The sequence below is a fragment of the Pelophylax lessonae genome (genome assembly GCF_965119305.1).
Source record: "Pelophylax lessonae genome assembly, chromosome: 1".
In the NCBI taxonomy this organism is placed as follows: domain Eukaryota; kingdom Metazoa; phylum Chordata; class Amphibia; order Anura; family Ranidae; genus Pelophylax; species Pelophylax lessonae.
In genome coordinates, this window is record NC_138768.1 from 870,501,518 (window position 1) to 870,517,189 (window position 15,672).

Consider the following 15,672-nt stretch of genomic DNA (forward strand, 5'->3'; position numbering starts at 1 on the left):
CCTTCCGCGGCTCGTCCGGGTCTCCTGTCCCACTGGGAGACCCGGGCAACCAGCCTGCACAGCCGCCGAAGAGAAGACCCGATTAAAGCCGCATTCGGCTCTGATCGGGTCTCCATGTAAAAAACCTGGAAGAGATATCATGAGTGATGACATCACTTCCGGGTACTTGGCGCCAGATGAAAAAAAATGACCGCATTCAAAACAGCCAAACTTGGCGTTTTGAATGCGTTTAAGTGCAGAGGAGGGGTTTGGGGTCTTTTATACCCCCCAGATCCCTCCACAAGAGTACCTGTCAAAAAAAAAAAAAAAAAAATTTTAATGTATGAAAATATCGGCCAATACCGATATGTGATGACCAAAATATCGGTATCGGCAATAAAAAAATGATATAAGTCGATCACTAGTTTCCAGTTACACATAGAACAGCGCCACCAGCTGTACGTATCATATATGTGTAACTGGAAGCCCATTCTACCCCCCCCCCCCCCCCGAATCATAAAAAGTGACCGGGATTTGTTGGTGACTGCCCAGTAACAGTGCTGGGCACTAATTGGGGGGGTAGTATGGCCTTCCAAGGCTATAAAGGCAATCAAAGACTATCTACTCTTTGATCACCTATGGGAGTAGCCGGCTGCACCATCGGATCGTGCGCGCGTGTGTGTGCGCGTGTGTGTGTGTATATATATATATATATATATATATATGTATATATATTTCTCTATCGCTCATTGACAGACGTAGTCTTCTTGATTCTCAAGAGCTGGGTTATGTTGTCTCCGCAGGAGTAGGACTAGGCAGAATGACAAAAACGTTCTGGCTCCACCTTAGGGGCAGTCCCTGAGGGTATATCCTCCCTCTCTCTGCTACAGGGAATCAGTTTTTTTCTGTCTAGTCAGGAGTAAGGACCTAAGATCCTTGCTGGGATCTTTTGGTCCTGGCAAGACTTTTTTTCTTTAAGAAAAAGACATTTTTTAGGTAGTTTTCTCCAGTGTTTTTTTCCTGTGAGATCTTCAAGCAAAAATGCCGGACTGGGCGACACTTGTGGTCACCCCAGCCGGCCTACGAGCGCGTGCAGACCAGGCATTGCGCTTGGTCGGCCGCGACATATTCAAGTAAGTATGCGGGGCCGGGCGACGGGCTGGATGTGAGATCCAGTGGTCACCCCGGTCTCTGCCTAAAAGCGCGTGCAGACCAGTGCGCTGAGTCGGCCGCGACGGAGTCCCAGTAAAGGGACTGACTTTGCGAGTTAAAAGCTCGCTTGGACGCCAGGACCAGAGAGTCGAGGCGTCCACAAACCCCCACCTCGGTGGAGAGGGTATTATGAAGAGAGGGTGCCTGTCGGTTCGGTATGGTGAGTAAAACGTTCCCTTTTTTCCTCATTTATGAGGCAGTATATATTATGGGCCCCTCCATATATGATCAGTATATATCTGACACTTACAAGTCCCCCTTGTAATACAGCATGTGTTTGTGGGAAGTGGACTTGGTTCAAGAGCTAACACTCTACCCAGCAGACTGTAACATTACAGCAAACATAGGAGGTATAATCCTACCTTATGTGCAGTGTATCTCTGTAGATCCATATGTCACCTCTCAGTAGAGTGCAGGTGGATGTGCTGGGAAGACGATATCGGCGGTCCGCCGCCATTTTGCCGTAGACCGAATGCATGTATGTCCTCAGGTCACGCCGGCCGCCATGTTTTTGGAGTCTTATGTCTCTTCTATGGGGGCGGCCATGTTTTGTGAGCCCAGCTTCCTCGTGGAGGGCTGGGAACGCCGGAAGGCGTACACAGGGGGCGGAGCCACGCCTTCTGCCCGGGAAAAAGCAAACAGCTCCTTCCAGTCTGTGTAAGACAGACGCTGGCTGCAGTTTGTTGGAAACTGCACTGCATCGGTTGGTGAGCCTTGGGGGTCCCTCTCTCTCTCTGGGATCGAGAAGCAGGTACTCTGAGGGGCGCTATTGCGCTAGGGGGAGACACACAAAAAAAAAAAAAAAAAGAGTTTTTTTGTTTATTGCTGGCAAAAGTGTCCTGTATTAACATGGACCCTGCCACTCATGTATCTCCTCCGGATCCCCTCGAGGGGTCTGCGGGATCCTCCAGCACCCCATTGACAATTGAATCTTTGTCAGCCATTATGGAAACTTTTGTGTCCCGGGTGGAAGTGGCTTGTCAGGGACAGGGCGCAAGAAAGCGACCCCCGCCTAACCCCTTATTATCTGAAACCTCGGATTCAGACTCTGAGCCTATTTCTGCAGTTGCAGGTACTTCATCTGGTATTGGTGTCTCGGGTCCTGTCTCTTCAGACAGTGAGGAGGATGTTTCGGCATCTGCCATAGCCCGAGAGGAAGCGTTGGTAAACGCACTCATTGTATCTGTTCAAGAGACTTTAAGGTTACAGGGTATTCCATCAGAAATAGCTGAAACTGAGATCCCTTTTGGGACTAAAAAGCGCATCAAAGTGGCAAAGGTTTTTCCATTGCCCAAATGTTTTGGCAATCCAATCGATGAAGAATGGCGTCTGCCAAAACGCACTTTTAATTTTTCCAAACGCATTGACAGGCGTTATCCGTTTGAGGAAACCCTTATTAAGAAATGGACAGAACCACCTGTGGTGGATTCACCAATTGCTAGATTGAATAAAGCCACGGTTATTCCTTTAGAAGACGCTCCGTCTTTTAAAGATCCAGTGGATCGCAAGATAGAAGCTATGTCTCGCACCATGTTTTCCTTGATTGGATCAGCTTTCAGGCCAATAATTGCTATTGGTCTGGTTTCGCAGGCTGTAACTGAATGGACCAAGTGGTTACGCCGGGACTTAGAAGAAGTCCCTCAGGCGGTATCAGATTTGTTGGAACAAATGATACAGGGGTTACAGTTTGTATGTGATGCGGCGTTAGACGCCACTCCATTAATGGCGCGAGCATCAGTCTCAGCAGTGGTTCTCAGGCGTACACTGTGGCTAAAAGGTTGGATAGCCGACCAAGGTTCCAAAAAAGCATTGGCTAATATCCCCTTTTTAGGAGAGCGTCTATTTGGAGCCAACTTAGATGAGATCATTAAGGATCTCACCGGTGGAAAAAGCACCTTTTTACCGCAAAATTTTAAAGGTAGAGGAACTCGTCAAAGACGAGGGCCTTCTTTTTCTGCTCACAAGAGGTTTTTTCGTCCAGCGGGTGAAAAAACTAAGTCCTCCAAGGTTCCTACAGGAGGCGTCAGGGGTCGTTGGTCGGGCAAGCAAAAGCCCGCCCCCTCCAGACCTGAAGATAAACCATCCAAAGCCTGAAGGTGCGCCCCCACCCATAACTGGGGTGGGGGGACGTCTTCGCCGGTTCCCGGATCCATGGCTTTCCAGAATCCCGGACAAATGGGTTTGCGAAGTCATAAAGTCAGGGTACAAGATCGAGTTTCGATCTCTCCCACCGGCGCGATTCTTCCCTTCCAATATCCGACTATCTCCGGATCGTCTAGAAGATCTGCCGAGAGCAGTCACAGATCTACTACAACAAGGAGTGGTAGTCCACGTTCCTTGGACAGAACGGTTTCAAGGGTTTTATTCAAACCGGTTTACAATACCCAGGAAAGAGGGCAAAGTGCGTCCAATTCTGGACTTAAGAGCACTCAATTCTTTCGTCAACATAAGAAGATTCAGAATGGAGTCCATTCGCACGGTAGCAGCCTTCCTGCATCCAGGGGATGTCCTAGCGTCCATAGACATCAAGGACGCCTATCTTCACATTCCCATTTTCGCAGGACATCAGCGTTTTCTACGCTTTTCCGTAGAGGAGAACCACTATCAGTTTGTGGCGTTACCTTTCGGTCTCGCCACGGCTCCGCGGGTCTTCACAAAAGTGTTGGCCCCAATGTTGGCACTTCTGCGCCAAAGAGGTATATCGATTCTAGGTTACCTAGACGATCTTCTGCTTCATGCAGAGTCTCCTCAGACCTTGCTACAAAACATAGAAATTACTATGATTTCTTTACAGGAATTCGGGTGGCTGGTGAACCAGCAAAAGTCTTTTCTGGTTCCCACCCAGAGGCTCGAATATCTGGGTCTAATTCTAGACACAGTCAGGACAAGAGTGTTTCTTCCGGTAGGGAAACTTCGAAAGATTCAATCAGCAGTCCAGTTGTTACTGTCCAACAGCTGGTCTTCCCTTCGGACTTGCATGAGGGTTCTGGGGTTGATGGTGGCTTCATTCGAAGCAGTCCCATTTGCCCAGTCCCATACCCGAATTCTTCAGCAAGAGATTCTCCTCAGATGGAATCGGAATCCGGAATCCCTGGACAATCAGATACGATTGAGCAAACAGACCAGAGAGTCTCTGGTTTGGTGGCTTCGGTCTCCAATGCTCAGCCAGGGAAAGTCATTTCTGCCAATATATTGGACGATAGTGACCACGGATGCCAGTCTATCCGGATGGGGAGGAATTCTCGGTCAATTATCTGCCCAGGGACTTTGGTCCCCGGAAGAATCCAGATTACCGATAAATGTATTGGAACTGAGAGCGATCAGACTTTGTCTGATTCACTGGACCGAGCAGCTCCAGGGCAGCCCGGTTCGGATCCAGTCGGACAATGCCACGGCCGTGGCTTATGTCAATCACCAGGGGGGCACCAAGAGTGTCCGAGCGGCCAAAGAAGTGGCTTGCATTCTTCGCTGGGCGGAACGATTTGTTCCAGCAATCTCTGCGGTGTTCATTCCGGGGGTGGAGAATTGGCAGGCAGATTATCTCAGCCGTCAGACCCTGGATCAGGGGGAATGGTCCCTCCATCCAGACGTTTTCCACCAGTTGTGCCTACGGTGGGGCACCCCGGATGTGGATCTGTTGGCATCACAATTCAACAGGAAAGTTCAGAGATTCGTGGCTCGCTCCCGCGATCCTCTAGCAGAAACCGCAGACGCACTGATCGCCCCGTGGGGGCAATACCAGCTAATATATGCCTTCCCTCCTCTCGCGTTACTGCCAAGACTTCTTCGCAGTGTAGAGGAGGAAGGAATCCCAGTAATCCTGGTAGCTCCGGACTGGCCTCGTCGAGCTTGGTACGCCGACATGGTCAGACTGGTGGCGGACGTCCCGTGGAGACTTCATCTCAGAGAGGATCTACTGTCTCAGGGACCGATCCTCCATCCTGCTTTACGATCGCTGGCTTTAACGGCCTGGCTATTGAGACCCAGGTGCTGAAGGACAAAGGTTTGTCAGCTTCAGTTATTCCTACTCTAGTTGAAGCAAGGAAAGCGACTTCCAGAAAGATTTATCATCGCACATGGAAGTCCTACATTGCATGGTGTGAACCTTTGGGGTTCCGTCCTCGGTCTTATTCGATTAGTCGAATATTGGCTTTTCTGCAACAAGGGGTTGAGCAGAAACTGGCCTTGAGTACTATCAAGGGTCAGGTCTCCGCATTAGCCATCTTCTTTCAGAAGCCTTTGGCTACTCATTCCTTGGTGCGGAATTTCATCCAGGGGGTGCGACATCTGGCTCCGCCAGTGCACGCGCCGTTACCCCCCTGGGATCTTAATTTAGTGTTGTCGGTTCTTCAGAAACCTCCCTTTGAAGATATTAGGGAGATTCCTCTACCCACGTTGTCCCAGAAGGTGGCCTTCTTGGTGGCTATTACTTCTGCACGCAGGGTGTCAGAACTGGCCGCATTATCTTGTCGTTCACCATATCTGGTGGTTCATAGAGATAAGGTGGTTCTTCGTCCGAATCCATCCTTCCTACCAAAAGTGGTTTCAGAATTTCATCTGAATGAAGAAATTGTGTTACCTTCCCTGTGTCCTAAGCCCAGTCATCCTCGGGAGTTTGCTTTACACTCCTTGGATGTGGTCCGGGCGATCAGGGTATACTTGAAACGACAGACTCGTTTCGCAAGACGGATTCACTTTTTGTGATCCCAGATGGACCCAAAAAGGGGTTGCCTGCATCTGCCGCGACCATTTCCAGATGGATCAGACAGACGGTAGTGCAGGCTTATTCTATTAAGGGTCGGGAGCCCCCGTTCCCTGTTAAGGCGCACTCCACTCGGGCACTTAGTGCGTCATGGGCCTTTCGCCATCAGGCGTCAGTGGTCCAGGTGTGCAAGGCGGCTACCTGGTCGTCGGTGCATACCTTCTCTAAACATTATAAAGTTGATGTTATGGCATCGTCTGATGCCTCATTTGGCCGCAAGGTTCTGCAGGCCGCAATTTGAGGAGACCAGTGGTCTACCTCGAGGGTTTTTTCCGTTGGAAAATTTTTCTTTAGTCTCATTCTTTGTTTATAATGAGCCTTTAAAACTTCTAGTTTGGCACCGGTTGGGCCTACTAGATTGGATTTGATTTTGTCAATCCCACCCCTCATTTGTGGCACTGCTTCTGGATGTCCCAGCTCTTGAGAATCAAGAAGACTACGTCTGTCAATGAGCGATAGAGAAAAATGGATTTTTGTAAGAACTTACCGTAAAATCCTTTTCTCTTAAGCTCATTGACAGACGTAGTACCCGCCCCTCTATCATTGAGTTGGGTTGGGTTAATTTCTCTGTACTGCTTTAAACAGAACTGATTCCCTGTAGCAGAGAGAGGGAGGATATACCCTCAGGGACTGCCCCCTAGGGTGGAGCCAGAACGTTTTTGTCATTCTGCCTAGTCCTACTCCTGCGGAGACAACATAACCCAGCTCTTGAGAATCAAGAAGACTACGTCTGTCAATGAGCTTAAGAGAAAAGGATTTTACGGTAAGTTCTTACAAAAATCCATTTATATATATATATATATATATATATATATATATATGTATTGTGGTCAGCCATGGAAAACCTGCGGAATCTGGAAGCATTGGATTCTTTCAATCAAAAATCATTGATAAACCCAAATCATATCATGTAGCTGGATACCAGCTTATGCCATAATCCTTGTATTGCGCCCCTCCAGCATCACCTGCAGCCCCCCACCCTCCTCCAAAGAGCCTGTGGCAAAAACCCTGTTTACAAATCCATATAATTCCCAAAACTGGCCATGTCTGGGCCAAACTACTGGACTGGTCCCGGGCATTGCAATTTGTGATTGGTGGGGGGGGGGGGGTATAATCACCTGTACCAGGCTGTAAAGACCCATCAAGGGGGCAAACCACCTAAAGCTTTCAGCAAATGTACAGTGCCTTGAAAAAGTATTCACACCCCTTGAAATTTTCCACATTTTGTCATGTTACAACCAAAAACAGGATTTTGGGATTTTATGTGATAGACCGACACAAACTGGCACATAATTGTGAAGTGGAAGGAAAATAATAAATGGTTTTAAACAATTCTTACAAATAAATCTGAAAAAAGTGTGGCTGCATTTGTATTCACCCCCCCCCCCGAGTCAATACTTTGTAGAACCGCCTTCCCCTGCAATTACAGCTGCAAGTCTTTTTGGGGATGTCTCTACCAGCTTTGCACATCTAGAGAGGACATTTTTGCCCATTCTTCTTTGTAAAATATCTAAAGCTCTGTCAGATTGGATGGAGAGCTTCTCTGAACAGCAATTTCTCTGTCGCTCATTGACAGACGTAGTCCTCGTTGATTAATAACAACTCGGGTTATACTGCCCTCTACAGGAGTAGGACTAGACAGGAAAGAAAACGTTCTGGCCACACCCTAGGGGCAGTCCCAGAGGGTATATCCTCTCTCTCTCTGCTACAGCAAATCAGTTTTTTTCTGTCTAGTTAGGAGTAAGGACCTAGATGCCTTGCTAGGATCTTCGGTCCTGGCAGGAATTTTTTTCTTAGAAAGATTTTTTTAGACAGCTTTTTTCTCCAGTGTTCCTGTGAGATCTTCAAGCAAGCAACCTGTAACTGGGCGACGGGCTGGATGTTGAGATCCAGTGGTCACCCCAGTTCAGTCTACGAGCGCGTGCAGGCCATAGCTCCGCGCTGGGTCGGCCGCGACACAGTCCCACTGGACGGGGACTGACCCTGCGAGTTAAACGTCTCGCCTAAACGCCAATGACCAACAGAGTCACGGCGTCCGTATTGGTCGACAGCCCCCCCACCCCGGTGGAGAGGGGTTCAGTCAGGAGTGGGCGCCCGCCTGGTTCCGGTATGGTGAGTAGTATGTTCCCCCAACCCCCCTGTCGGGTTTGTGGTGGACGCGGGCCCCTCTCTGGAATGGTAGGATGGGTCTCCCCTCTATCCTATAACAGTCACAGATCCCCCAATTTGAGTGTGATTTTTTGTGAACAAAAACCAGGAGGCTTGGTTTGGGAGCTGACGATTTAGGTCATTGCAAAACTGTAAGGGTGACTGAAGTCAGTGGCAGTACTATAAGGGGCATTACTATTGAAGTAAAAGGTATCCTACCTGTCAGAGGTACACAGGCCGATGCCTAATGGGGAGGTGCCTGAGTCACTGCAGTCCAGATCGCCATTCCTCCAGCAAAGGGTCACTTCGGAAGGACAGAGGGCTGCCTCCCGACGGCCCACGGACCGCATGCGGCCCGCCAGGGTCCGGTACCGCCGGCCAGGCTTATCACCATTCAGGGTGAAGGTTGTGGGGCTGAGATACTCCCGCAGGCCGCCAGGCCGAACATAGACATCCCGCAGGCCGTTGCTAGCGCCGCTATCCGATACAGGCCGCCGCCATTGTCTTACAGAGCACACGAGGCCGCCATATTGGCGTAGCCTCGTGTCTCCAGCATGGGGGCGGCCATGTTTGAGGTGACCAAACACCTCGAGGAGCTATGGGGAGGCGCCGGAAGACGTGTAAAGGGGCGGAGCCGCCTCCTTTTTCCCGGCGTAGCCTCGTGTCTCCAGCATGGGGGCGGCCATGTTTGAGGTGACCAAACACCTAGAGGAGCTAAGGGGAGGCGCCGGAAGGTGTGCAAAGGGGCGGAGCCGCCTCCTTTTACCCGGGAAAGCCAGCCAAAGACTTCCTGTCTGTAATAGACAGTGCTGGAACAGGTTGTATTGAAACTTCTGAGCATCAAGTGGTGAGCCTTGGGGTCTCTCTCTTTCTCTCTCTCTCGCTCGCTCTGTAGGGGTCCCTAAGCAGGTAACACTGAGGGGCGCTGTGGCGCTGGGGGTCTAAAAAAAAAAAAAAAAAAAAGTTTTTTATTTTTTTGGCAAATTAATTTTTTCCGGCAAGTGTCTGGAATAATCATGGACCCTGCCACACAGGTACCCCCACCTGTTTCCCTCAAGGTGGCCGCAGGACCCTCCAGTTCACAGAGTATGGATGCATTCACAGCAGTTTTGGAGTCTTTGGTGTCTCGGGTGGAGATGGCCTGTCAGGGACGAGGGTCAAGAAAGCGACCCCCGCCTACCCCTATGTCATCTGATACTTCAGATTCTGAGATTGTCATTGCAGCTGCAGGTCCCTCTGCAGGGGCTGTTGTCTCAGGTAAAGTTCCCTCAGACAGTGAGGAGGACGTTCCTGCCTCCGCCATAGCACAAGAAGAAGCATTGGTGGACGCACTAGTTGTGGCGGTCCGGGAAACCTTAAGACTTGAGGTTTTACCGGCAGAGGCAACTGAGATGGAAATTCCCTTTGGTACTAGTAAACCTACCAAGACGGCAAAGGTTTTTCCCTTACCCAAATGTTTTGGTAATAAGATTAAAGAGGAATGGGATCATTCAAAACGTACCTTTGCTGTTTCCAAGCACATTGCTAGACGCTATCCGTTTGAGGAATCCCTCATTAAGAAATGGACGGTACCACCAGTGGTGGACCCACCTATTTCCAGACTGAATAAAGCCACTGTTATCCCGTTGGAGGACGCTCCGTCCTTTAAGGATCCTGTGGATCGGAAGATGGAAGCGGAGTCCCGCACTATTTTTTCCCTGATAGGGTCAGCCTTTAGACCAGTGATTGTCATTGGTTTAGTTTCACAGACATTAACGGAATGGGCAAGATTGGTACGCCATGACCTAAAGGGGAAAGGTATCCCCCAGGCAGCATCTGATTTGATGCAACAAATTCTACAAGGACTGCAGTTCGTCTTGTTAGGGCATGCATCTATGTCAGCGCTAATCCTCAGACGTGTGCTGTGGTTAAAATGCTGGTCAGCGGATCTAGGTTCCAAAAAAGCCTTGGCGAATCTCCCCTTTCAGGGGATTTGCCTATTTGGGGCCACCCTAGATGAGATCATTAAGGATGGCACTGGGGGCAAGAGCACTTTTTTGCCGCAGGCTGCTAAAGCTAAAGGACCTCGTAACAAGCGTGGACCTTTCTTTGCCGCTCATAAAGGATTCGTTCGCTCCACTGGGGCGAGCGGGAAAGGCAAAGCCCTTCTAGGAGGGTTCAAGAGGCGCTGGTCGGGTAAACAAAAGGCCGACTCAGCCAAACCTGAAGTTAAGGCTAATACAGCCTGAAGGTGCGCCCCCACCCGGCTTGAGGGTGGGGGGACGTCTTCACCGGCATTCAGAGCTAGAGCCTTCCTGAATCTCGGACTAAGGGGTTCAGGAGATCATACGATCAGGACACAAGATCGAGTATCGATCACTGCTACCGGTGCGATTCTTCCCTTCCAACATTTAGGTGCTACAGGGAGCGGTAGTTACCGTTCCCTGAACAGATCATTTTCTTTACCTTTTCCAAAGATTAGTCTCAGTTCCCTATCGGATCTGGTTGAGCAAACAGACCAAGGAGCCTCTAGCCTGGTGACTTCGGTCTCTAATGTTCAACCAGGAGAAATCATCACTCCTGATAAGAATCAAGTTTCTGATAAATGTGTGGGAACAGAGAGCGATCAGACTTTGTCGGATTGCCTGGACCAAGCAGCTCTAGGGCAGCCTGGTTCGGATCCAGTCAGACAATATCAGGGTGATGACTTAGGTCGATCACCAAGGATTTCACCATCTGTGTCTTCATCAGAGCATCCCGGAGGTGGATCTGTTGGCATATCGGCTCAACAGGAAGGCACGGAGGTTGGTAAAGCGCGGCCGCGTTCCTCTAGCGGACGCAGCAGACGCGCTGAACGGCCTACTAAGGCAGTATCAGCTACTATACATCTTCCCCCCTCTCAAGTTGCTGCTGAGATTTCTCCGCAGGATAGAGATGGAGGGAACTCCAGTTATCCTGGAAATTCGAGGCTAGCCTCGTCAGGCCGGTCAGGCCGACTTGGACATGCTAGTCGTGAACGCTCCTTGGAGACCTCCTCTCAGGGAGGATCTGCGGTCTCAAGGACCGATCTTCCATCGTGCTTTACAGTCGCTGGTTTTAATGGCCTGGCCATTGAGACCCAGGTACTGAAGGGCAGAGGGTTGTCAGCTTCAGTTATTCCTACTCTAATTAAAGCAAGGAAAGCGACTTCCAGCAAAGTCTATTATCGCACATGGAAGACTTATATTCCGTGGTGTGAATCTTTGGGATTTCCCCCACGTCCCTATTCGGTGACCCGAATCTTGGCTTTTCTGCAAAAGGGGGTTGAGCAGAAACTATCCTTGAACACCATCAAGGGTCAGGTTTCAGCATTAGCAATCTTCTTTCAGAAGCCTTTGGCTACTCATTCCCTGGTGCGGAATTTCATCCAGGGGGTGCGGCACTTGGCTCCACCAGTCCGCGCGCCCTTACCACCTTGGGATCTTAATTTGGTTTTGTCGGTTCTGCAGAAACCTCCCTTTGAAAATATCAGGGAGATTCCCTTGCTTACATTATCTCAGAAGGTGGCCTTCTTGGTGGCTATCACTTCTGCACGCAGGGTGTCAGAACTGGCCGCATTATCCTGTCGTTCCCCATATCTAGTGGTTCATAGGGATAAGGTAGTTCTTCATCCGAAGCCATCCTTTCTTCCTAAGGTGTTTTCAGATTTTCTTCTGAATGAAGATATTGTGCTACCTTCCTTGTGTCCTAAGCCCAATCATCCTCGGGAATATGCGTTGCATTCCTTGGATATGGTTCGGGCAATCAGGGTATACCTGAAGGCTACGGAAACATTCCGTAAGACGGATTCACTTTTTGTGATCACGGATGGCCCCAGAAAGGGGTTGCCTGCATCTGCCGCGACTATCTCCAAATGGATTAGACAGACGGTGGTACAGGCTTATTCTATTAAGGGTCGGAATCCTCCGTTCCCTGTTAAGGCGCACTCCACTTGAGCGCTCAGTACTTCCTGGGCCTACCGCCATCAGGCGTCAGTGGTCCAGGTGTGCAAGGCGGCCACCTGGTCGTCGGTACATACCTTTACGAAATTTTATAAAGTTGATGTGATGGCATCGGCGGATGCCTCATTTGGCCGCAAGGTTTTGCAGGCCGCAATTTGAGGAGACCGGTGGTCTACCTCGAGGGTTTTTTTCCGTTGGAATTTCAGTTGAGTCTCCTCGTGTGATTGATGAGCCTTTAAAACTTCTAGTTGGCACCGGTTGGGCCTTCTAGATTGGATTTTGATTTCCATTTTCCCACCCCTCATTTGTGGTACTGCTTTGGGACGTCCCGAGTTGTTATTAATCAACGAGGACTACGTCTGTCAATGAGCGACAGAGAAAAATGGATTTTTGTAAAATCTTACCGTAAAATCCTTTTCTCTTAAGCTCATTGACAGACGTAGTACCCGCCCCTCTGTTTTTGAGTTGGGTTGGGTTAAATTCTCTAAACACTGCTTTGTGACATAACTGATTTGCTGTAGCAGAGAGAGAGAGGATATACCCTCTGGGACTGCCCCTAAGGTGTGGCCAGAATGTTTTCTTTCCTGTCTAGTCCTACTCCTGTAGAGGGCAGTATAACCCGAGTTGTTATTAATCAACGAGGACTACGTCTGTCAATGAGCTTAAGAGAAAAGGATTTTACGGTAAGATTTTACAAAAATCCATTTTTTCAAGTCTTGCCACAGATTCTCAATGTGATTTAGGTCTGGACTGTGACTGGGCCATTCTAACACATGAATATGCTTTGATGTAAACCATTTCATTGTAGCTCTGGCTGGATGTTTTGGGGCGTTGTCCTGCTGGAAGGTGAACCTCTGCCCCAGACTTTTTGCAGACTCTAACAGGTTTTCTTCTAAGATTGTCCTGTATTTGACTCCATCCATCTTCCCATCAACTTCCCACCAGCTTCCCTGTCCCTGCTGAAGAAAAGCATCCCCACAACATGATGCTGTCACCACCATGTTTCACGGATGGTGTGTTTAGGGTGATGAGCAGTGTTCGTTTTCTGCCACACATAGCGATTTGCTTTTAGCCCAAAAAGTTTAATTTTGGTCTCATCTGAGCAGAGCACCTTCTTCCACATGTTTGCTGTGTCCCCCACATGGCTTCTCACAAACTGCAAGCAGGACTTCTTATGGCTTTCTTTCACCAATGTCTTTCTTCTTCCCACTCTTCCATAAAGGGCAGATTTGTGGAGCGCACGACTAATAGTTGTCCTGTGGACAGATTCTCCCACCTGAGGTGTGGATCTCTGCAGCTCCTCCAGAGTTACCATGGGCCTCTTGGCTGCTTCTCTGGTAAATGCTCTCCTTGCCCGGCCGGTCAGTTTAGGTGGACGGCCATGTCTTGGTAGGGTTGGGCCATACTCTTTCCTTTTTCAGAAGATGGATTTTTATAGTGGTCCATGAGATGTCCAAAGCTTGGGATTTTTTTTTTTAGAACCTAACCCTGCTTTAACCTTCTCCACAACATTATCTCTGACCCGTCTGGGGAGTCCCTTGGCCTTCATGATGCTGTTTGTTGACTAAAGTTCTCTAACAAACCTCTGAGGGCTTCACATAACAGCTGTATTTATAGTGAGAATAAATTACACACAGGTGGACTCTATTTACTAATGACTTCTAAAGGCAATTGGATCCACTAGATTTTAGTTAGGGGTATCAGAGTAAAGGGGGGGGGGTGAATACAAATGCACGCCACACTTTTTTCACAGGTTTATTTGTAACAAATTTTGAAAACCATTTATCATTTTCCTTCCACTTCACAATTATGTGCCACTTTGTGTCGGTCTATCACATAAAATCCCAATAAAATATATTTACGTTTTTGGTTGTAACATGACAAACTGTGTTAAATTTTAAGGGGTATGAATACTTTTTCAAGGCACTGTAATTCCGATTCCCCACTGGTTAGGCTTGGAGGTAATTGGAGAGGGTTTATGACTCTGGCATGTTTCCTTCCTAGCATTAGCAGTTAACTGATTGATTTGACGTCTTTAAAGGGTAACTCCAATTTCATTGGGGAAAAAAAATAGAAAATAAAGAAAAAACAATCTAGCGTATAGAATTGGGACACAAATCATATTGTAATTGAATGTTATTTAAAAATGACCTTTCCTTTTCAATCTGCAGCTGTTGTAATTTTCTGAAAATGCAATGCAATATGGCCGCCTGGAGCTGTTCTGTACACAGAATGTATACTGACCACACCCCCAGAAACATAATTTCCTGCTTGTGTGATTGGCTCACCAATTTTCCCAGAAGTCTGCACTAAGATACAAGTCAGATTTCTGGCATCCCCTGCAACACAAAATGTCATTTTTGGTGAGATACTCCCAATAGGAACATGTCTAAAGGGATGCAGACCCAGCAGATTTCCTCATTAGAGCTCTGCAGCTGCCACAGCTGATAGATAATTATGAAACCACTCCCATTAGACCCACTCAGCACAGAGGAATAAACAATCTTCTCTTCTTGTCCACAGAAAAGCAGCGGGAGATGGCCCGGAAAGGGTCCCTGAAAAACGGGAACGTAGGAAGCCCAGTGAACCAGCAGCCCAAAAAGAACAACGTCATGGCCAGGACACGGTAAGTCCACCCATGTATCACCTTTAGATGCTGAAGTTTCACTTTAAGCCCAGGTTCACACTACCGCAACTTGAGAGATCAGAGTCACATGACAAGTCGTGCTGCATTACCGGCAATGGAACTGTTCTAATCGGTGCGACTCAAATCGCCCCGGCTTAGAAAAAGGTTCCTGCACTACTTTGGTGCGACTTCAACACGACACCTTTAAGACCGCCCGCCACACATTTACTGTGGCAGGCTGGCTCTCCTGTGCAAACCGATGTAGCCCTACATTGGTCGCACGCGTGGTGCTGGGGGGCAGGCAAGCGCGTGCCGTTAGCAGCGCACTCCCATCACCAGTAGGCAAAGGGGAAGCTGATCCACGGGGCCGGTGGCTATCTCCATAGACGTTTTAACAGCTTCCTGACCGCCCGCCGCACATTTACTGTGGCAAACTGGCTCTCCTGCGCGAACCGACGTAGCCCTACATTGGTCGCACGCGTGGTGCTGGTGGGGCGGCAGCAGGGAAGCCAATCCACGGGGCCGGCGGCTATCACCTTAGGCGACGCTTTAACAGCTTCCCGACCGCCCACCGCACATTTACTGCGGCAGGCTGGCTCTCCTGCGCGAACCGACGTAGCCCTACATTGGTCGCACGCGTGGTGCTGGGGGGCGGAGCAGGGAAGCCAATCCACGGGGCCGGCGGCTATCACCTTAGGCGACGCTTTAACAGCTTCCCGACCGCCCACCGCACATTTACTGCGGCAGGCTGGCTCTCCTGAGCAAACCGACATAGCACTACGTCGGTTGCGTGCCTGAAGCTGGGGGGCGGGCGTGCGTGCGCCGTCAGCAGCGCACTCCCATCACCAGTAGGCAAAGGGGAAGCCGATCCACGGGGCCGGTGACTATCTTCATAGACGTTTTAACAGCTTCCTGACCGCTCGCCGCACATTTACTGCGGGAGGCTGGCTCTCCTGCGCGAACCGACGTAGCCCTACATTGGTCGC

General features: G+C 49.4%; 1 protein-coding gene across 3 annotated transcripts in view; it reads left to right on the top strand.

Annotated features, from left to right (window-relative positions):
• The window catches only part of FAM219A (family with sequence similarity 219 member A), a 185,868-nt gene that overhangs the window by 129,174 nt on the left and 41,022 nt on the right, over positions 1–15,672 (top strand). For all 3 annotated transcript variants that reach the window (XR_014224830.1, XR_014224831.1, XM_082243030.1), the window contains exon 3: positions 14,584–14,686. Coding sequence is in view for 1 of the 3 variants with exons in the window: in XM_082243030.1 (XP_082099156.1) it covers positions 14,584–14,686 (103 nt within the window). In the remaining 2 variants the exon portion in view is untranslated. The remainder of the gene's footprint in view (positions 1–14,583; positions 14,687–15,672) is intronic.